This window comes from Manis javanica, chromosome 9, assembly GCF_040802235.1.
Source record: "Manis javanica isolate MJ-LG chromosome 9, MJ_LKY, whole genome shotgun sequence".
NCBI lineage: Eukaryota > Metazoa > Chordata > Mammalia > Pholidota > Manidae > Manis > Manis javanica.
In genome coordinates, this window is record NC_133164.1 from 55725894 (window position 1) to 55748244 (window position 22351).

The 22351-nt window shown below is 35.0% G+C and overlaps 1 protein-coding gene across 12 annotated transcripts in view; it reads right to left on the reverse strand.

Annotated features, from left to right (window-relative positions):
* ZC3H13 (zinc finger CCCH-type containing 13) overlaps positions 1 to 22351 on the reverse strand; it is a 99468-nt gene that overhangs the window by 65028 nt on the left and 12089 nt on the right. For all 12 annotated transcript variants that reach the window (XM_073212619.1, XM_073212617.1, XM_073212622.1 and 9 more), the window contains one exon: positions 13602 to 13710. In XM_073212619.1, coding sequence (XP_073068720.1) covers positions 13602 to 13710 — 109 coding nt within the window. The remainder of the gene's footprint in view (positions 1 to 13601; positions 13711 to 22351) is intronic.

Below are 22351 nucleotides of genomic sequence, written 5' to 3' on the forward strand. Positions count from 1 at the left end.
TCAATATAGCTAATCTCATGATAAGATTATATCTTTGTGAAAAGACAAATACTTTAAAGGTTTCTGGGTTTTCTGGGGGTGATTCTGAATTGTCTGGGGTCTTGGGTTTTTGGTTAGGAGATGGGATTTTTTAAAAGATAAAATTAACAAACTCAAGTGTAAATTCTAAGTATTAAAGACACTAAAGTCTTCACTATTTCATGCTGCAAATAATGTGACTGTCTCCTTGATTTTCTTAAAAATTCATTAGTTGAATAAACGTTACATTAGGCATGCAACACTGCTTCCTTTATTTTGTGTTTATTAGTGGCACAACTACTTTTTACCTAAAACTAAAGTTTGCTTTAATACTAACAGACCCATAGATCAATGAAATAGCACTGAGAGCCTAGATATAAACCCAAGCTAACTTCTGAAGGACCTTTAACATTTTCATTACAAGTGATTTGTACTAGTATCTTATATTAGAACTGTCCCTCTCCTCAGTGGATCTGATACCACATCTCTTATATTAGAACTGTCCCTCTCCTCAATGGATCTGATACCACATCTTTATTTCCATTCATTTTTTCCAATGAAAATATGAAGGATAGTTAAGGAGGAAAAAAAGGAAGAAGAGTATGCAGAGCATTTCATTATAATACACAGAAGTTTTCGTGGCTGTTGGCACTCCTCGCACTCTTATTTGCCATAAATGCCAAGAAGCTTGGAGGAGGGAATGTCACTAACTTCTATCCTAACATATGACCATGTTGGGTTTGATTACAAACTGAAGTGCTTTCTCAAGCTATACTTTCAGTACTTAAGATCACCATTTTTCAACCTTGGGTAAAGAACTAGAATGAGGAACTAAAAAATACAATACAGATAAGCAGTCTTACTTGATTATTTAATAAGACATAGCATAGGTCAAATACATTAGAATGCGAACTATCCATTCATGCTTGGAGACTGAAAAAGTGGCTATATCCATTATCTGTGTGAATAAATTTGACTACCTCATACTAGAATATAATGACAATTTCTCAGTAAATATATAGACGAAAAGTATGCCTTCCAATTAGAAAGCAAGTACTAGACATTTAAGGGCATGAGGCCTTTACTAGATAAAATAATTGGAGATACTGAATTTAATTAAATGAATAATGGTTATCACTAGTTTTTATTTATACTCCACTGAGATACTTAAAATCAAGAATAAAAGGACTCAATAATCTGGTTTGATTATATGCTTAAATTATTGACAGATAGATAAAATTCTATAACCAAACATTAATTAAGGGTAAACTGGATGAAAGAGTAACAGTTCACAGTGTTTTTGACAGTATTAACAGTAATGATCTACCCATCTAAAAATTGCTACCTGAAATACCACCAATATAGAACAAATGGAAAAATGAGAAGTTTTTTTGAAATGGAAGCTTACAGTCTTTAATCCCAAACCACTCAACCAAAAGGGGTCAGCCTGAGCACTTAAAATATACATCAAAGTCAATGCACTAAAGCTAATATATTTTGCTTAGAAGAAAACACCCGAGTCTTTATTTGGAAACTACTTATTTTATGCATCTCTAGTATAATCAAAAGTAAGATGTTTTCCTAGGCTATATGAGATGGCTTACAAAGTAGGCACACTGTAACTGACAGTCCACTAACAAAAAAAGAAAAATCAGAAAGCATAACTGATTTTCAGCAAAGTTGCAGGATACAAAATTAATATGCAGAAATCTGTTGCATTCCTATATACTAACGAAGAACTAGCAGAAAGAGAAATCAGGTAAACAATTCCATTCACAACTGCATCAAAAAGAATAAAATACCTAGGAATAAACCTAACCAAGGAAGTGAAAGACCTATACCATGAAAACTACGAGACACTCATGAGAGAAATTAAAGAAGACACCAATAAATGGAAATACATACAGTGCTCATGGATAGGAATAATTAATATTAATAAACTGGCCACCCTGTCTAAAGCAATCTACAGATTCAATGCAATCCCTATCAAAATACCAACAGCAACAAACTAGAACAAATAGTTCTAAAATTCATATGGAACCACAAAAGACTCCAAATAGCCAAAGCATTCCTGAGAAGGAAGAATAAAGCTGCGGGGGGTTACACCCCCCAACTCCAAGCTCTACTACAAAGCCATAGTAATCAGGACAATTTGGTACTGGCACAAGAACAGACCTATAGATCAATGGAATAGAACTGAGAGCCCAGATATAAACCCAAGCATATATGGTCAATTAATATATAATAAAGGAGCCCTGGATGTACAATAGGGAAAAGACAGCCTCTTCAACAACTGCTGTTGGCAAAACCAGACTGCTACTCTAAGAGAATTAAACTGGAGTATTGTCTTAACTCCATACACAAAAGTACACTCGAAATGGATCAAAGACCTGAATGGAAGTCATGAAACCATAAAACTCTTAGAAGAAAACATAGGCAAAAATCTCTTGAATATAAACATGAGCAACTTTTTCCTGAACACATCTTCTCAGGCAAGGGAAACAAAAGCAAAAATGAACACATGACACTACATCAAACTAAAAACCTTCTGTACAGCAAAGGACACCATCAGTAGAACAAAAAGACATCCTACAGTATGGGAGAATATATTTGTAAACGACATATCCAACAAGGGGTTAACATCTAAAATATAAAGAACTCACATGCCTCAACACCCAAAAAAGCAAATAACCCGATTAAAAAATCGGCAGAGGATATAAACAGACACTTTTCCAAAGAGGAAAGTTAGATAGCCAATAGGCACATGAAAAGATGCTCCACATCACTAATTACCAGGGAAATGCAAACTAAAACCACAATGAGATTATCACCTCACACGAGTTAGGATGGCCAATATCGAAAAGACAAGGAACAACAAATGCTGGCGAGGATGAGGAGAAAGGGGGACCCTCCTACACTGCTGGTGGGAATGTAAATTAGTTAAACCATTGTGGAAAGCAATACGAAGGTTCCTCAAGAAACTAAAAATAGAAATATCATTTGACCCAGTAATTCCACTCTGAGGAATTTACCCAAATAAAACAAGATCACAGATCCAAAAAGACATATGCACCCCTATGTTTATTGCAGCACTATTTACAACAGCCAAGAAGAAAACAAATCCTACCATTTGCAACAACATGGATGGAGCTAGAGGGTATTATGTTCAGTGAAATAAGCCAGGCAGAGAAAGACAGGTGCCAAATGATTTCCCTCATTTGTGGAGAACTGAAGGACCAAAACAGCAGCAGACTCACACACTCCAAGAAGGGACTAGCGGTTACCAAAGGGGAAGGTTGGAGAAGGTTGCGAGAGGAGAGAGGGAGAAGGGGATTGAGGGGTATTATGATTGGTGCACATGGTGTGTGTGGGGTTGCGGGGAAGACAGTGCAGCACAGGTAAGACAAATAGTGACTCTGTGGCATCTTACTATGCTGATGGACAGTGACTGCAATGGGGCATGGGGGGGACTTGATAATATGGGTGAAAGTAGTAACCACAATGTTTTTCACATGAAACCTTCATAAGAATGTATATCAATGATACTTAATTAAAGAAAAAAAAGAAAAATCAGAAAGCACAATGGAACTCAAAAATAAGAATGTGAAACCATCAAGAAATTTAGAAATCTTATAGCTTGAGGTTATATTATAACTGCCTTACAAAACCTGATTCATATAGATGATTAGAATCATCAGGAAAATATTAAATGTAATTAGAATGGCATATTTAACAAGGCAGAGATTTTTAAGAATATGTAACAGAAAACTACATGCAATACATAAGGAAACGTTGACCTTCTTCATGTATAAAGAACTACTAGTGAAAAGAATGGGTTAAGAACATGAACAGGCAATTCATGAAAAGAAACACAAATGATATATAAATATGCCACTTTCATATATTAAAGAGCCTTTCCCTGTCCCTAATTATAATACTAGGTATTGGCAAAGGTACAGATAAAACAGATGTTCATTCTCTGGTGATAGCAATGTAAACTAGCATATCTATCCTGGAAAATAACTTAGCAATATGGGTAAAACCCTTAAGAATATTTATACACTTTGATAAAACAATTTTACCTCTAGTAATCACATGCAAATAATCATGGATAAATAAAAAGTATATGTATAAGAATTATATATATTTGAGTACTGCCTTCTCTCTTCAATGTACAGATTGTCAGTTAGAAGTCTTCATTCTTACATATACAGAGTAAAATATGAAATTCCCTTATGCTCTTCCCATTGCCATTCTTATTCCAGTGGTAACACTAATATAGTTAATGGCATAGTTCAGTGTTATATGCATAAAAACAAGCCTTGATATTCACATCTTTAAAATAATGGGACTAAGACTACACAAAGATCTTTTCATGTCATACACCGAGGTAAACCACCTTCATTTCAATATCTGCAAAGCATTTCATGATATGAACATATCAAAATTTATTCAACCAGTTTCCTCCTGACAGACATTTAGTTTGTTTTCAGTAACTTACTGTTATAAATTAAGTTAGTTCAATGAACATTTGATATCTACTTTGCTTAACAAGTGCAAGTATTTCTTTAGAAGAGATTTCAAACTAGATTTGCTAGATCAAAGATAAGTATAATTTTTATTTTTACTGTTGCCAAACTGTACCTCATAACAGCTTTAACAATGTAAAATCCCACTTGATAGTATTAGTATTCTTCATTTCTGCCAATCACATGGGTTAAAAATGCTATTTTCACTGGCATTCCCCTATAGTGAGTTTGAGCATTTATAGGCAATTTCTAATTCCTCTATGAATTACCTACCCAATTTTGGTTTATTTCCCCCCATTTTTCAAGTAGACTTTTTTTTTGTATTTGTGGAAGCTTATTATATGTATATACAGTGTTTCTATTATATGACTACACATTACACGTCAAATATTTTCTTCTACTGATCTATTTTGAACATTTGTGTTTAGTTTCACAGAAAATTTATATAATCAAACATTTTATGGCTTCTGGGTGTTAACACCTTATTTTAAAAGGATGTACCCACCTCCAAGATTACCAAAATATGTTATTCATACATTTTCTCTTCTACTACAAAGATATTTCTGCTTTTTAGGTTACTTCATTTATCCTTATGATAAATAAATAAGAGATGTTTGAGGAAGCAAATAAAAAAATATAGCAGAAGGATTAAAGATGGCGGCATGAGAGGTGAGACAGAGGCTTCCTCCTGAAACAGCATATAATACGAAAATATAATTAATACAACTAATCCTGAGAGAGCAACAAGAAAGAGGGCTGTGCCAGACTGCATACACCTGGAGAAAAGAACAGACCTCACAGAACGGGGTAACGTACCAAAGCTGTGGCCAGGTGGGACCCAAGCCCTTCCCCCACCCCAGCTCACCAGCGGGAGGAAGAGAAATGGAGCAGTGAGGGACTGGAGGCCTGGGACTGCGGAATATCTAACTCTGGAGATCTGCTCTGGGAGTACAAACCTACATTTCATGGTGCTTTCATGATACTCTCATGATTACCGGGTTGGAAAGCTAAGACAGGCAGAATTCAGGAGAGATTGAGATTCCAGCCACTTGTGGAAAGCAGGGATCCATATCCGGCTGCTCTGGGACAAAAGCTTATACCTGTGTGATCGGCCCACTGGATCGGGCAGTGGAGACAGGCATAGAAGCCGGGAAGTAGGAAACAGTTCTTTCCTCACCCCAAGCACCAATACCACTCCCCTGCGAACCCCAACATTGCTTCATAGGCTGAGCAGTTCCAGAGAGTGGAGCTTCTGGACACTAGAGGGCGCCATACACAAATATGAAATGCCAAAGGACAGAGTAAAATTAATACAAACCCTGAGAAAGATGACATAGACCTCAGGACTCTTCCTGAAAGAGAGTTCAAAATCAAAATCATTAACATGCTAATGGAGGTACAGAAAGATATTCAAGAACTCAGGAATGAATTCCGGCTGGAGATGCAATCGTTGAAGAGCACAATGGAGGGTATTAAAAGCAGATTGAATATGGGAGAGGAGATGATAAATGAAATAGAAACTAGAGAAGAGGAATACAAGGAAGCTGAGGCACAGAGAGAAAAATGGATCTCTAAGAATGAAAGAATATTGAGAGAACCGAGTGACCAATCCAAGCGGAACAATATTCGTATCATAGGGGTACCAGAAGAAGAGAGAGCGAAAGGGATAGAAAGTGCCATTGAGGAGGTAATTGCTGAAAACTTCCCTAATCTGGGGAAGGAAATAGTTTCTCAGGCCATGGAGATGCACAGATTTCTCAACACAAGGAACCCAAGGAAGACAACACCAAGACATATAGTAATTAAAATAGCAAAGATCAAGGATAAGGATAGGTTACTAAAAGCAGCGAGAGAGAGAAATCAGATAACATACAAAGGAAAGCTCATCAGGCTAACATCAGACTTCTCAGCAGAAACCATACAGGCCAGAAGGGAGTGGCATGATGTATTTAATGCAATGAAACAGAAGGGCCTGGAACCAAGATTACTTTATCCAGGAAGAAAATCATTTAAATTTGAAGGAGGGATTAAACAATTTCCAAATAAGCAGAAGCTGAGAGAATTTACCTCCCACAAACCATCTCTACAGTCTATTTTGAAGGGACTGCTATAGATGGAAGTGTTCCTAAGGTTCAATAGCGGTCACCAGAGATAATAAAACCACAAAAAAGAAAGTAGAACAGCTAATTAGTAAACAGATGCAAAATTAAATTAACTATCCCCAAAGTCAATGAAGGGATAGGCAAAGAGTACAGAATATGATACCTAATATACAAAGAATGGAGGAGGAAGAAAAAGGAGGAGAAAAAGAAAAGAAACCTTAGACTGTGTTTGTAATAGCATATTAAGCAAGTTAAGGTAGACTCTTAGATAGTAAAGAAGTTAACCTTGAACATTTGCTAACCAAGAATCTAAAGTCTGCAACGGCATTAAGTATATACCTATTGATAATCACCCTAAACGTAAATGGACTGAATGCACCAATCAGAAGTCATAGAGTCGCTGAATGGATAAAAAAATAAGATCCATCTATATGCTGCCTAAAACAGACTCACTTTAAACCCAAAGATGTACACAGACTAAAAGTGAAGGGATGGAAAAAGATATTTCATGCAACTAATAGAAAAAAGCAGGAGTTGCAGTACTTGTATCAGACAAAATAGGCTTCAAAACAAAGAAAGTCAGTCACAAGAGACAAAGAAGGACATTACATATGATAAAGGGGTCAATCCAACAAGAAGATACAACCATTATAAATATATATGCTTCCAACACAGGAGCACCTACATATGTGAAACAAATACTAACTGAATTAAAAGGGGAAACAGAGTGTAATGCATTCATTCTAGGAGACTTCAACACTCCACTCACTCTGAAGGACAGATCAACCAGACAGAAAATAAGTTAAGGACAGAGAGGCACTGAACAGCACATTAGAACAGATGGACCTAACAGACATCTACATAACTCTACACCCAAAAGCAGCAGAATACACATTCTTCTCAAGTGCATATGGAACATTTTCAAGAATAGATCACATACTAGGCCACAAAAAGAGTCTCAGTAAATTTAAAAAGGTTGAAATTGTACAAACCACCTCCTCAGACCACAAAGGTATGAAACTAGAAATAAATTACACAAAGAAAACAAAAAAAGCCCACAAACATATGGAGGTTAATAACATGCTCCTACATAATCAATGGATCAATGACCAAATAAAAAGAGAGATCAAACAATATATGGAGAAAAATGATGAGAATAATTCAACACTGAAAAACCTGTGGGACACAGTGAAGGTCATGCTAAGAGGTAAGTATATTGCAGTACAGGCCTACCTCAGGAAAGAAGAACAATCCCATATAAATAGTCTAAACTCACAGTTAACAAAACTAGAAAAAGAACAAAGGAGGCCCAAAGTCAGTAGAAGGAGGGACATAATAAAGATTAGAGCAGAAATAAATAAAATTGAGAATAAAACAATGGAAAGAATCAATGAGAGCAAGAGCTGGTTTTCTGAGAAAATAAGCAAAATAGATAAACCCTTAGCCAGACTTATCAAGAAAAAAAGAGAGTCTACACACATAAAGAGAATCAGAAATGAGAAAGGAAAGACCACTACAGACACCACAGAAATACAAAGAATTATTAGAGAATACTATGGAAAATTATATGCTAACAAAGTGGATAACCTAGAAGAAATGGACAACTTTCTAGAAAAATATAACCTTCCAAGGCTGACCAAGGAAGAAACAGAAAATCTGAACAGATCGATAACCAGCAACAAAATTGAACTGATAATCAAAAAACTACCTAAGAACAAAACACCTGGACCAGATGGCTTCACCACTGAATTTTATCAAACATTTAGTGAAGACCTAATACCCATTCTCCGTAAAGTTTTCCAAACAATAGAAGAGGAGGGAATACTTCCAAACTCATTCTATGAGGCTAGCATCACTCTAATAGCAAAACCAAGCAAAGACACCACAAAAAAAGAAAATTAAAGACCAATATCCCTGATGAACATAGATGCAAAAATACTCAACAAAATATTAGGAAACCAAATTTGAAAATACATCAAAATATCATCCATCATGATCAAGCAGGAGTTATGCCAGGGATGCAAGGATAGTACAACATTCGAAAAACCATCAACATTATCCACCATATCAACAAAAAAGACAAAAACCACATAATCGTCTCCATAGATGCTGAAAAAGCATTCGACAAAATTCAACATCCATTCATGATAAAATCTCTCAACAAAATGGGTATAGAGGGCAAGTACCTCAACATAATAAAGGCCATATATGATAAAGCCACATCATACTTAACAGCGAGAAGCTGAAAGCTTTTCCTTTAAGACTGGGAACAAGAAAAGAATGCTCACTCTCCCCACTTTTATTCAACATAGTTCTGGAGGTTCTAGCCATGGCAATCAGGCAACACAAAGAAACAAAAGGCACCCAGATTGGCAAGGAGGAGGTTAAACTGTCCCTGTTTGCAAATGACATGACGTTGTACATAAAACCCTAAAGAATCCACTCCAAAACTACTAGATCTAATATCTGAATGCAGCAAAGTTGCAGGATACAAAATTAATACACAGAAATCTGTGGCATTCCTACACACTAATGATGAACTAGCAGAAAGAGAAATCAGGAAAACAATTACATTTATAATTGCATCAAAAAGAATAAAGTACCTAGGAACAAACCTAACCAAGGAAATGACAGACGTATACTCTGAAAACTACAAGACACTCATGAGAGAAATGAAAAGATACCAATAAATGGAAACACATCCTGTGCTCATGGACAGGAAGAATTAATATTGTCAAAATGGCCATCCTGCCTAAAGCAATCTACAGATTCAATGCAATCCCTATCAAAATTTCAACAGCATTCTTCAATGAACTGGAGCAAATAGTTCTAAAATTCATATGGAACCACAAGACACTGAATAGCCGAGCAATCCTGAGGGGGAAGAATAAAGCAGAGGGGATTACGCTCCCCGACTTCAAGCTCTACTACAAAGCCACTGTCATCAAGACAATTTGGTACTGGTACAAGAACAGACCCACTGACCAATGGAACAAACTAGAGAGCCCAGATATAAACCCAAGTATATATAGTCAATCAATATATGATAAAGGAGCCATGGATAGACAATGGGGAAATGACAGCCTCTTCAACAGCTGGTGTTGGCAAAACTGGACAGCCACATGCAAGAGAATGAAACTGGATTATTATTTAACCTCATACACAAAAGTAAACTCGAAATGGATTAAAGACTTGAAATGTAAGTCATGAAACCATAAAACTCTTATAAGACAACATAGGCAAACATCTCCTGAATATAAGCATGAGCAACTTCTTCCTGAACCCATCTGCTCAAGCAAGTGAAACAAAAGCTAAAATGAACTCATGGGACTACATCAAGCCTAAAAGCTTCTGTACAGCAAAGGACACCATCAACAGAACAAAAAGGCATCCTACAGTATGGGAGAATGTATTTGTAAATGACATATCCAACAAGGGGTTAACATCCAAAATATATAAAAGCTTCAACACCCAAAAAGCAAATAACCCTATTAAAAAATGGGTAGAGATTATGAACAGACACTTCTCCAAAGAAGAAATTCAGATGGCCAACAGGCATAAGAAAAGATGCTCCACATTGCTAATTATCAGAGAAATTGAAACCACAATGAGCTATCACCTCACGCCAGTTAGTATGGCCAATATCAAAAAAACTAAGAACAACAAATGCTGGTGAGGATGCAGAGAAAGGGGAATCCTCCTACACTGCTGGTGGGAATGTATATGAGTTCAACCATTGTGGAAAGCAATATGGAGATACCTCAAAAAATTAAAAATAGAAATATCATTTGAGCTGGTAATTCCACTCCTAGGAACTTACCCAAAGAAATCAACTTATCAGATTCAAAAAGACATATGCATCCCTATGTTTACTGCAGCACTATTTATAACAGTGAAAAGATACGGAAGCAACCTAAGTGTCCATCAGTAGATGAATGGATAAAGGAGATGTACATATATGCAATGGAATACTATTCAGCCATAAGAAAGAAGCAAATCCTACCATTTGCAACAACAAGGATGGAGCTAGAGGGTATTATGCTTAGTGAAATAAGTCAGGCAGAGAAAGACAAATACCAAATAATTTCCCTCATTTGTGAAGTATAACAATGAAGCAAAATGGAAGGAATAAAATAGCAGCAGACTCACAGACTCCAAGAAGGGACTAGTAGTTACCAAAGGGGGTTGGGTAGGGAGGGAGAAGAAGGGGATTGTGGGGTATCATGATTGGTGCACATAGTGTGTGTGGAGTCATGGGGAAGACAGTGTAGCTCAAAGAAGACAAATAGGGACTCTGTGGCATCTTACTACACTGATGGACAGTGACTGCTATGGGGCAAGGGGGGACATTCAATAATAAGGGTGAATGTAATAACCACCGTGTTTTTCTTGTGAAACCTTTATAAGAATGTGTATCAATGACACTTCAATGAAAATAAAAAAAGAGTACTGAGAAGTGTTCTATAATCAAAAAGTTTGAGAAATACTAATATAGACCAATTACTTCTGAGTCTAGCTAAAACTTCTATTTACTTTAGATTGAAAATATAGAAGGTAAGTCATTAAACTACATCAGTGTCACTGACTGGGGACTGAGTTGACAAAAACTTCATTCTTCAATACTTTTCCAAACATACTTTTAAACCAGAGATACAAAATGATCTAAGCCTGTGAGTTTCAATCACGAGAAAACTTAGACATGTGAATATTTTGTATGTAAAATTACTATTCAAGACATTTACTCACCTTTTAAAATAATTTTGTATATAAAAGGCTCTTATAATAAAATTACCTTAGATTTTTTTTAAAGATGAGAGTCTAGAGCAAAACCTTGGGAATCAACATTTAATGGATAGATAGAATTCAAGGTGCCTCTATATAAGTTAGGAATATGTAAGCCTCTATATTGAACAGAAAGACAGAAAACCTGAAGAGTGATAGCTGGAAGCCAAGAGGAAAGTGTTTCAGAAGAAAAAAGGTCTTGAATATGTCATTGCTGCAGAAAGGTTGTAAGAGAGAGGAGTGGGTCTCCATTTACTTAGCAAAGAGGAGGTTATTAGTGACTTTGAAGAGCAATTTCAGTGAAGACAATGGTCAGAAGACTAAATACACGAGGAGAGAAAACAGATATAGTAAGGTATAGAAAGAACTCTTACAAGACTTTAGTTGTAAAGGGGGAGTGAGCTGGGTGATGCCCACAATTAATATGGAGTTAAAAGAAAACGTGTCAAGATGGATGTTAAGGATATGAAAGGTAATGTATAATAAATGAACAAGATTACAAAGGGGGGAGGAAATCAGATCCATAATACAGGAAATATAACTATATAGCAGGAGGGAGGCCTTTTACAAAAAGTAACAGGAAGTAAAGAAGTTTAGTTGTGAAAAAACACTAATTTGTGGAAGTAGTGGGAGGAAGTTGAGGGAGTCCGTGGATAAAGAGTTTCATCACCTCTGTGTAGTAAACAGTAAGCAGGAGAAATGGAGGAATTGGAGACTTAAGTAGAGGTTTGAAATAGCTACTATGAAGAGGAGAGAACTGACTTGGGTTTCTGAACATTTTAAATGAGAAGAAATTTTTATTCTCTATAGATAAGCATCCGTATGTTTCAGAATGTTTTTTTATCCAAATATAATTAAAATGAAAAGAATGTTGAGTGTATTAAATTAATCCCTTAGTATTTAGCAAAAGTTACTGTCCAACCTAGAATAATCAAGGTTTGTCATATTTTATTTCATTATATTAACTAATTTATCAACTACAATGGGACATTATAGCTAGCTGCCTTTACTGCTATTTTGTGGGAGTTATTGGAATGGCTTGTGAAATCCCAATGAATTATCATAGGGAAGTTTCCTACTTGTTCTTAGAAGCAACTTTTTAACAGACAACACTGTCCAAAGATGGAATGAATTTTCTTAAAAAAGTACTGATTTTCAAATTACTGGAAGGGCATTTAGGGTACTTTATAAGTATTAGTCTAGAAGTTTTCAGAGACTGTTCTTGAATATAGTAGTAAATAATTTAAGGTTGCAGGTTCTAGGCTGTTACAAGTACTCAACTCATCCATGGTAGCTCAGAAACAGCCATAGAAAATATGTAACCAAATGGGCATGGCTGTGTTCTAAAAAACTATTTGCAAAACCAGGTGGCAGGCCTACAAGCTAGAGTTTTCTAACGCCTGGTCTAAGATTTCAGCACCTAAGTTCCCTGCTGAGGAATTGCTTAAATTCTTAAAACTCTAGTTTTGCCATCGCTAAGCACAGTAAGAAAGCTACTGAATTAATGAGGTTAAGTATATAAATTATATTAAAATTCCTAGCATACCCAACATATTCAATGTATGTGAGTTCCCTTTCTCTATATTTGGTAATGTGAGGCTATAGTGTTCACCGTCCAGGTCATAGAATAGAAAAGAAAACATTCATAGTGTAGAAAATAAATGCTTATTTGTTAAGACAATGATTCAAAGATGGCTTTGCTAATTTTTCATGAACAAATCACATATCTCAATTATCATCTGATTTTTTATTTCTTCTAAGGATGAAAGCCAACAATTTCCTAGAAATAATTTTTCCAGGTACTTAAGATTTTAAAATCTCACTTTTACATTTTATGCGGAACGACAAACATAAATTTAGAACTTTTTTTAACCTTGGCATTGAGGAACTTAAAAATCTACAAATATAAAATTCCAAAGGACTGTGATGCTACACAATAAAGTTCCAGAGGGAAAAAAAGGATGGGTAAGTTGAAAGACACTTTCTCTGCCTTTGCTCTGCTACTATTTGCCATTTTCTGCCTTGTAACTCAGTAAGGTAGGAACAAGTCATACAATGATTCTGAAAGAATAGGGAGATTACAGTTGAAAGAAAAGTGTTTTGAAGTCCACAGAAAGTCTACAAAGTAATCAATAAACTGACTGCATAAACAATCATTTAAAAAACTCACCATCTCTATTAGTTTCCCATTCTACGTTTTCTTCTTCACTTTCTGGAGTTCTCTCCTTAGTGATTTTTATGTCTTCCTTTTCCCTATGTCTGCCTCTTGAAGATTCTTTCTAAAAAGTACATACATACAGATTACTATATTTAATTAAAACTTTGTGAGATAGTTACTGCAAGACAGAGTATTTCTAACTTCATTCACCTTTGTTTCATTAAAAAATCCGTTTTGCAAATAATCATTTTATCTACTTACTCGGTAGAGAAAGTGACAAGTTTTGTGTATTACCACAATATAAATCCTATACTGTATCTATTTTTACTAAAGAACTGCAACTTCTTAAGGTTACATTTCTTTAGTAAATGTAAGGAATAAATGTAGAGTAACTGGGATTTTAAAATACACAATGCAAATCTAATACTTTAATAAGCACTTGATAGTGTACCACACCCTAAGTTTCTATGTGAAAATCATAAGGGGAAAGTTTAAAATGGATAAAATATAACAGAAGGATTTATAAGTGAATATGAGAAAAAATGACTAAAATGGGTTACACTGTTCAGAGTAGACTCACAAAAATAATTGCTGATCTGACTTTCATAGTTATGTAACAGCATTCTCCTACACAGCTAAAGACAAATCCAAACTCATTTAATTATTTTACAAATCTTTCAACAAAAGGATTTTTCCCTATTTAGATGAAACCAAAATGGTAGCTAATATAGAAAATCAATCCTTATATTGCAACTGAAAAACAGAAGGTTTTACATTTATTTCCAGGTGTAACAGTAACATACAGTCAAAACAGGATAATAGTAATTTCGCTTACAAAAATTAAATATCCTATTACACAAGATAAAGACTCCAAACCACATTTTGTTAAATGGTAAGAAAATAGTGTCACAAAGTTATTACCTTCTCACCACAGTGTCTCTTTCATTAATACTCTCAGTCCTGACTACAAAAGACCCTAACACACAAAAACATTAATTGCTAAAAGTTCTTTCTCGGCATTACAAGATAAAATTTGTAATCACAAAACACAATTTCTCTTTGAAACATTCTCTTTAAAGAACTCTAATAATTGCCCCTAAATTTTACTTATTTAGGTATGAAGTCATGTTGTTAGTGTTAGTTGCTATATGACACATATGGTTGTTGGTAAGACAACAGGTGACAAAAATCCTTAAAAGATTGTATAAGAGTAGAACTAGCCATGGAAATATGGTAAAAGATAAAAAAAAAAAGGGAAAGGAAAGAAGCTGCTATTTATATTAAGGCAAAAGGAACAAAATCTATTTTTACTCTTAAAATATATTCTATGGAACATCAATGAAGAACCACTCTATATCCCATGCACCTTCTGAATGTTCTATGGATTAAACCCGTTACAGTATGTTTAGTATGTACTATACAAAAAAATTTTATTGGAAGTTACATCCAAATTATTGAATAATATATTGCTTTTCTATCTACTGAAAATATCAGGTAATATCCAATTACAAATATTAGCTGACAAGGGTTTCAGAGCAATTATGTTGGTACTGCAAAATCAACAATCTACAAATTTGTAACAATATTTTTAACATATTTAGAACTGAAAATATAATCTCAATAAATTTCAGTAGCAATTTATGTAAATATTTTATATTTACTGTATATATTGAAATTATGTCATTTTTGAGTTGTCTATTATTTTTCAGTACGAGTCTGATACTGTCCCCAAAGATCATGAATAATTTCTATTATCAAGTACTGGAGACTGAATCCAGGTGGAATTTCAAGTTAGAAGACATGTTTTTTCTAATACTTTGTCACTATCTCATCTCAAATCATAATATGTTCCTTTGCTCTTTCTCTTGTCATATTCAAATAAGTAGGATTGGGTATTGTTCGATGTAGTACAGCATGGTCTGCTCTTTTACCTTTCTCTGTTTCTTGAACAGACTGGCTTGTCATCTTACTTTTCAGAAATGCATACATATGAATTAGAAGTACAACTGTTTGACTGTTTTATTATGTATTATAAATTAGCCATCCCGAACATGTGCATGTTGAAATATTTGTTAAAGAGCCACAATATTTTAACAAGTATCTTTGCAATAAGAATTCAGAATTGTTTTTGTATTTCAAAGTATATTAAGTAACACCACCAACAGGGTCTGAAGCAGCAATCTATGATCAAACATACTAATATTTTTTCAGCAAAACAAATCAATTCTCCAATTGCATGAAGACAATAATTAGCTTCTTATCAATTAAGATCAAGTTTTGCTGCCAAATAAATTTATGCCTAACTTAGGAAAAATGTTTGGTTTTAAGGTTCTTATGTTTCAGAAACAAAATAAATGACTGTGGATTTTTAATTACTTTCATTTTATTTCTATTTTATATTACATTCATATTTTTTCTTAAACATTATATAAACTGCAGATTATCTTCATTGTGAACTTTATTTTTAGACAGTAAGGAGGTATGACCAAGAATTGGATCTACAAAGAAGTGTTGAGCTAAAAGAGTTGAAAACTAGTAAAACTGGATTTAGCAACTAGAAATATTAAAAGTCTTTGTAAGTAATATAATCTAACCTTCCCCAAGCAGAAAAGGTTTTCTTAAATATTGTATAGTTATAGAAGTCCTCTATTAGGAGAATTTCAGGAAAAAAAATTTATTCCTGAGGTCTCTGCTGTTCACTAATGTAACCCTGTGCTCCCATTTTCACAGTTCAAATTATCAGAAAAATCTTACACTCTCTTCTTATACCTCTCCAAAATTTCTGTTGATGAGAACTAGTTCTGCCTCTAGAATTGTGCTAAACAAATCTAGTACTTATTCCATATGATAGCCTTTTAAATATATGAACACTGTTACTACATCTCCTCAATATCTTCTTATACTAGGCCAAATATACCTTACACATTGATCATTAACATTTCATGATCTGCATACTGTTCATCACTATCATCTTTTCTGGGCAAACTAATCTGCCAATGTGCTTCAGTGAAACATGATAACTATAATTAACTGGTTTTGCCAGAGCAGCATATAGCATATTGCTCCTACCTTTCCTGGTGTAGAATTGAAATTATACTTGTATTAATGAAATCTAACTTGTTTTGGGTGGAGCTTAAACAAGAAAACAATCTTACAAAAACTATCTAAATTTAAACTACAATCTCACATAAAAATGAAATCAGAAATAGAGTAAACTTCAAGGATGGGGTGATTTAATAATACACTGAAATCATTACAGACTGAAGTTTCTTTTTTTCCTTTCTCACAGTTCTGCTATTCCTCACATTAAGGCATATTTCTTTTATCATAATAGGAAGCAATGTAGGTTCTGCCAATAAGCCTCTCCCCTTATCACAAAATAAGGCAAAGCAACGGAGACAGTAAGTAAAAGGATCAGTAGTTGCCAGCAGTTAAGGGCATAGAAATGAATTTTTAAGGCAATAAAACTACTCTGTATGTGTTATCACAGAGGATACATGTGATTATACATTTGTTCAATCCCACTGAATGTATAAAATCAAGAGTGAACCCTAATGTAGACTATGGACTTTGAGTGATAATGATGTATTGCTATAGGTGCATCAATTTTAAGAAATGTACCACTTTGGTTGGGGATACTGATGAGGGAGGCTGTGAATCTGTGGGGCAGAAGGATACAGAACATCTCTGTACCTTCTGCTCAATTTTGCAATGAACCTGAAGCTCTAAAAAATAAAGTATTCAAATTACAAAAAGGAAAAGACAAAATGAGAAAATTATCTGCACCTGATATCATAAACAAAAGGTCATTGTCCTTAAAATACAGAAGAAAAAGACCAAAAAAAGGGGAAAATGGGCTGGAGATAGCAAAAGAATTCATAGAAAATGCCCCTTAAATATATGAAGATGTCCAACCTCACTTATAAGAGAAACAAAAATTATATTAATACAGCATTTTTCTATCAAACTGGCAAAAGGTCACAAGTTGGACAACATATGCTAACAAAGCAGAGGAGAAACCGGCACTGTCATATACTGGTGGCAACAATGCAAAATGGTATGGCTCTGAAAAGGAATTTGTCATTATTCAGCAAAACTATATATGCATTTACCCTTGATACAGCATTTCCACTCCAGGGATTTCTTTCCCCCTAAGACAAACTAAAAAACAAAAACCCCAAAACAACAAAAACACAAGTGCACAAAGCTATTCACTGCAGTTTTACTTGCAGCAGCAAGACTACAATAACCTAATGCTCATCAGCAGAAGACTGGTTAGGTATATGCATGGTGCACTCACGGAATGAGGGGCTATGAGAGTGTAAAAAGGCATGAGAAATGTGTATACATCACTATGGAATGGTCTCCTGGACTCCTGTTAAGTTAAAAAAAGGCAAGGTAAAGAAAATGTATACAATATACTAACTTTTATCTAAGAAAAAGCATAATACTCGTATATAAATCCTAATTTTTAAGTGCATGTATCATATATACATCGAAAAACTAGTGAAATGGTTATCCACAGGAAATAGGGCAGAGTGATCAGGAGATAAAAGATAAGACTTTTCTAAATATAACCTGTCTTAAATATTTAACTTTGAAACCTTGTAAAATGTTTTATATAATTTAAAAAAACAGAATTAAATCAAAAAGACAAAAAGAAACCCCTAAAACTAAAATTAAGATGAAATAAATCAACCCAACTGCTCTTTCAATTTTGTGGTTTAACCATATAAAGAAGAGCTGTTTCAAGTGACTTCAAGTACAGTAATTTGATTATATATTCCTAAGAGATTTCCACAAGTATTTCCCTAATGGGCTATATTCTAATAACTAAAAAGATACTATAAACAGGTCTCAGCAATCATGTTATTAGTAATACTATTGTTAATTGTTATTCTGGAACCATTAAACATAAGATAATGTAAATGAATGTCAACAGGGACCACAATAGCATATTAGTGTCAGTATAAGTACTAAAAATAGTGCCAAAAATTAGTTGTTCATGATGATATGAACCTAATGTACAAAAGGGGACAAAACTTAACTTTCTTCCCCACCTTAGCTCCTGGCATGGAAAGCCCATAGTTAGGCTTAGCACCTCCCCTCCACTCATTCTTTTGCTCATCAAATCCCAATGACTGTACTTCACATAAGCCTCTGTGTCAAATTCAGTTCTACTGTGTTAAGTTAACTTCAGATTGCCTAGACTAGCCCTTTTCAACAGAAACACAATGCAAGCCACATGTCATTTTAAATTTTCTTGTCATATTAAAAAGAAAAAGAGACAGGTAAAATTAATATTTTGGTAATATATTTTATGTGCCTCAATATATCCAAAATATTGTCATTCTAATATATAATCAACATAAAAATTATCAATGAGATAATTTGATTTTTACTTTACATACCAACTCTTTGAAATTCAGAGTGTACCTTACCCTTTCAGTTCACCTTAATTCAGACCAACTATACAAGTGCTCAACAGTCCCACTGGACAGTGCAGACCCTAGACCACAAGAGGTTCTCAACACTGGCTGCATTATCAGAATCACTTTTCATTTACTCAGTGTGAACTTACTGGTTCCAGGGTCTGGAGATGAATTTGTGAACAAGATAGATCTCTTGGCATACAAGTCTCTCTTCTCTCTTGCCAAACCTAGACTCTGGCACATTAAAACCAATCACAACCTACTCCTAATTTACATCTTTGGCCCTTATCTCACATCTATGTGCCATAATCCTACACTCTAGGCAACACATATCCTCATAGTTGCTCAAACACACTAGCCCTTTAAAACTTGTTAGTGTTACTGTGTTCATTTTTCCTCTCCCTAAACTTTCACCCCTTCCCTCCTTCATCACCCCAGTGTAAACGTCACTTCTCTCTGTTAAGTGTTCTCTGTTTCCCCAGGCAGCTGTTTATTTTCTCCATGGTACACTTTGCTCACATCCCTCTGACATAACACCACACTCTATATAGTTACAATTTCTCTACCTTGCAGATAAATTTTTTAATTGCACTTTCATTGCACGTTTTATTGCACTTCACAGATATTGCATTTTTTACAAATTGAAGGTTGTAGCAACCTTGATCAAGCAAGTGTATCAGTGCCTTTTGTCCAACAGCATTTGCTCACTTCTTGTCTGTGTCTCATTTCAGTAATTCCTGAAATATTTCAAACTTTTCATTGTTATATTTGTTAATGGTTATCTGTGCTGAGTGATCCTTGATGATATACTGTAATTGTTTTGGGGTGCCAAAATTACACCCATATAAGATGGTGAACTTAATAATGTGTGTATTCTGACTGTTCTCCCATCTCTCTCCCTCTCCTTGGGCCTCCCTATTTCCTGAGACGCAATATTGAAATTAGGCCCAATAATAACCCTACAATGGCCTCTAAGTAAAAGGGGAGAGTTACACACTTCTCACTTTAAATCAAAAGCTAAAAATGATTCAGCTTAGTAAGGAAGGCATGTCCAAAGCCAAGATAGGCCCCTTGCTCTAAAGAGTTAGCCAAGTTGTGAATGCAAAGCAAAGTTCTTGAAGGAAATGCAAAGTGCCACTATAGTGAACACACAAACGATAAGAAAGTGAAACAGCTCTACTGCTGATATGGAGACAGTTTTAGTGGTCTGGACAGAAGATCAAACCAACCACAACATTCCCTTAAGCCAAAGCTTAATCCAGAACAAGGCCCTAACCCTGTTCAATTCTATGAAGGTTGAGAGAGGTGAGGAAGCTACAGAAGTTGGAAGCTAGCAGAGGCTGGTTTATGAGGTTTAAGAGAAGAAGCCATTGCTATAACAACAAAGTGCAAGGTGAGTCAGCAAGTGCTGATGTGGACGCTGCAGCATGTTATCCAGAAGTTCTAGCTAAGATCGTTAATAAAGGTGGCCACAATAAACAGATTTTCAATGTAGATGAAACAGACTTCTGTTGGAAGAAGATGCCATCTAAGACTTTTTTATCTAGAGAGATGTCAATGCCTAGCTTCAAAACTTCAAAGGACAGGCTGATTCTCTGCTTAGGGGCTAATGTAGCTGGGAATTTTAAGTTGAAGCCCATCTCATTTATCATTTCGATAATCCTAGGGACCTTAAGAATTAGGCTAAAGCCTGGATGATAGCACACTTGTTTTTGCTTTACTGAAAATTATAAGACCTACTGTTGAGGTTCTACTACTCAGAAAAAGATTTCTTTCAAAATATTACTGTTCACTGACAAAGCACTTGGTCATCCAAGACTCTGACGGAGATGCATGAGATGAATGTTGTTTTCATGCCTGCTAACACAACACACATTCTGCAGCCTATGGACCACTAAATAATTTTGACTTTCAAGTCTTATTACTAAAGTACAGATTTAAAGGCTTTAGCTGCCATAGATTGTGATTCCTCTGATAGATCTGGACAAAGTAAATTGAAAACCTTCTGGAAAGGATTCACCATTCTAGACGCCATCAAGAAAATTTATGACTCATGGGAAAAGGTCAAAATCACATGAACAGGAGTTTGGAAGAAGCTGACTCCAACCCTCGTAGATGACTTTGAGGGGTTCAAGTCTTTCAGTGGGGAAAGTAACTGCAGTTGTGGTGGCAACTGCAAGAGAACTAGAACTAGAAGTGGAGCCTGAAGATGTGACTAAATTGCTACAATCTCAAGACAGAACTTGAGTGGATGAGGAGTTGCTCCTCATGCATGAGCCAACAGAGTGGTTTCTTGATATGTAATTTACTCCCAGTGAAGACTGCTGAAATGACAACAAGGATATAGAATAAATAAACTTAGTTGATAAAGCAGTGAGTTTGAGAGAATTGACTCCAAATCTGAAAGAAGTTCTCTGTGAGTAAAATGCTATCAAACAACATTGCTACAGAAAACTCGTTTGTGAAAGGAAGTCAGTCAATGTCACAAACTTCACTGTCTTATTTAAGAAATTGCCACAGCCATCCAAACCATCAGCAACCACTATCCCACTCAATCAGCAGCTATCAACACTGTGGCAAAACCATTTCCATTCATCAAAAAGATAATGACTTGTGGAAAGTTCAAATCAAAGTCAGTATTTTTACAATCAATTTTTAATTAAAGCATGTACATTGCTTTTTTAGACATAATGCTATTTATTATACACATAACAGACTAGAGTATAAATATACCTTTTTTTATGTACTGAGAAACCAAAAAATTCTTTTGATTCACTTCATTGTGATGGTCTAGAACCCAAAATACCTCCAAGGTATGTCATTATTTATGCATTTGTCTCCCCGCAAGATCATGGGTTATCAACTCAATAATTCAGACACACTGTAGTTGAGTTCAGATACAGAGAAAGGGTGGGATTAGTAAATCTGCAGAAAATCACACACATTCGATCTTAGCTTTACTATGCTATCCCCTACCAAAACTAAATCTGATTTTTCCTAGAGAAATTAATTATGTGAAGATTAACAGTCACATGTGTTGAAGTAGGAATGTATTATAGAAATGATGGACATCTGTCATCCTGCCAGATAATACCACCCAAAATAATAATAGTTTATTAACAGTTTTCTCTAAGTTTGGATAGTAAATTCCCCAAAACTTGATCACTCTTGAATCTTGCCACTATATCCTTTATTATGCATGAAGCTCAGGCCTTTGAAGGCTTTCTCATCTAAGGAAAACAAGAATAGGCTTTAAGTTTCTTAAAAAATGCCAACGTTGCGGTACTACATTGATATGCTGAACAATATAAACCTTCATGATCAACAACA